At 63.7% G+C, this 1514-nt stretch overlaps 1 protein-coding gene across 1 annotated transcript in view; it reads right to left on the bottom strand.

Annotated features, from left to right (window-relative positions):
• ZWINT (ZW10 interacting kinetochore protein) overlaps positions 1 to 82 on the bottom strand; it is a 4382-nt gene extending 4300 nt beyond the window's left edge. The window contains exon 1 of the mRNA XM_025213657.1: positions 66 to 82. Coding sequence (XP_025069442.1) covers positions 66 to 82 — 17 coding nt within the window. The remainder of the gene's footprint in view (positions 1 to 65) is intronic.
• Between the last annotated feature and the right edge of the window lie 1432 nt (positions 83 to 1514).

Here is a 1514-nt window from a genome sequence, read left to right as displayed (position 1 = left end):
GGGAACTTTTTTCAGGTTGGAAGTTACCATATGCCCTCCCTCCCCCGAACTGGACTCACTCCCACCCACGCTGCGCCGCCATCGCTGCCAATGATTCTTTAGTCTTCCCGCGGGCCGGTCAGTTCAAAGCTCCGGGTCCCGCTCCCCCGGAGGACAGCCAATTAGCGTGCGCTGTAGCCGCTCAGGCCCGCCCCCCAGCGAGAGGGGGAGCTAATCAGAGGGCGCGCTGGGGGTTGCTGGCTTGTATACGGAGCCAATGAACGGGCGCGGTGACAGCTCCGCTCCCTTCCTCAGCAAGGCACAGAAGTCAATCAGAGAGGGGTCCGCCCTCCCTGCGGTGCTATTGGACAACGGGAATCCCTAATCTCGCAAGAGGACGGCTGGGAGCCAAGGAACGCAACCCTACGCCCAGCCTCTACCCCTTCCGGGAATGCTGGCGTCCGTCGCCCAGCCTCCAGGTTAAGGGAGTGGGCGGGACTTGGCCCCGGCCTCCGGGATCTGATTGGACAGGAGAGGTGCCAACAGGGACGTCAGCAGCGCGGAGGTTTCCGCGGACGGAGCTGGATGGGCCGATGCCAGGCTCCTTCCTCCGAGCCAGTGACCCTGTGGCTTGAGCGTCACCGCAGGCTAGCGGACACGGGACGGAGGCGTCCGGTTCCCAGGCCCGCCTCCCTTCCGGGGAACCCGGGCGTCCTGGCTCCCACCCCCTCCCAGAGAACCCAGGTGTCCTTCGTGGATTGGTCTGGTGGGCGGTGAGCGGGGCCTGGGAGTTTGAGCAGGCGGGGCTGGGACCCCGGGCAACTGGGTTCCATCTCCGGAGGGAGGAAGGGAGAGTGTGTGTGGGGCTTCCCCAGATGGAATCCAGGCGTCCGGGCTCCTGCCCCCCCTTCCCTCAGCCCTAGCCCCCCCTTCCCTCCCAGAGAACCCAGGCGTCTGGGCTTCTCCCTGGGGGAGGAGGGGAGATCTCGGCCCACTACCTTTGCCTCCTCTCCCAGAATGAGAACAGAACCCAGGCATCCGGCCCACAATCAACCACCCTGCTGTCTCCCTTCTATAGCTGGGGAAAGAACCCAGGTATCCAGCCTCCCATGTGTTTGGTAGGTGGTTGTGGCTGAGGATGCTCCCTGGCCCTGGCTCAGAAAGGGTTAAAGGGGAGGTGTGGGGAGGAGAAATGCTGATTGGGCAGTAGGGAAGGGTTTGAATGTGGACCTCCTCACAGAGGTGGAGGGGGGGATCCCTGGGGGTGGGCATAGACACCAGACACTTGGGTTCTCTTCAGAGGGGCTGGCTGGGAACCGGGATGCCTGGGTTCTGTGTGGGGGTGGGTGACCCTCATGGCCTATGGTTTCCACTGGAATGTCTCTGGGCTTCCAGCCAGCCTATATGGCCCCCTCACATGCATCCTTCTGAGGCTGGGATGGGGGAGCAGAAGTATTATAATCCAGTGTTCCCCCTCCTCTGCCCCAGAGCTGTTGTGTTTTATACTCAGCCCCCCCCCCCCCCCCCCCCCCGGC

Source organism: Alligator sinensis, unplaced genomic scaffold, assembly GCF_000455745.1.
Source record: "Alligator sinensis unplaced genomic scaffold, ASM45574v1 scaffold137_1, whole genome shotgun sequence".
In the NCBI taxonomy this organism is placed as follows: Eukaryota; Metazoa; Chordata; order Crocodylia; family Alligatoridae; genus Alligator; species Alligator sinensis.
This window is presented reverse-complemented; position numbering and strand designations above follow the sequence as displayed.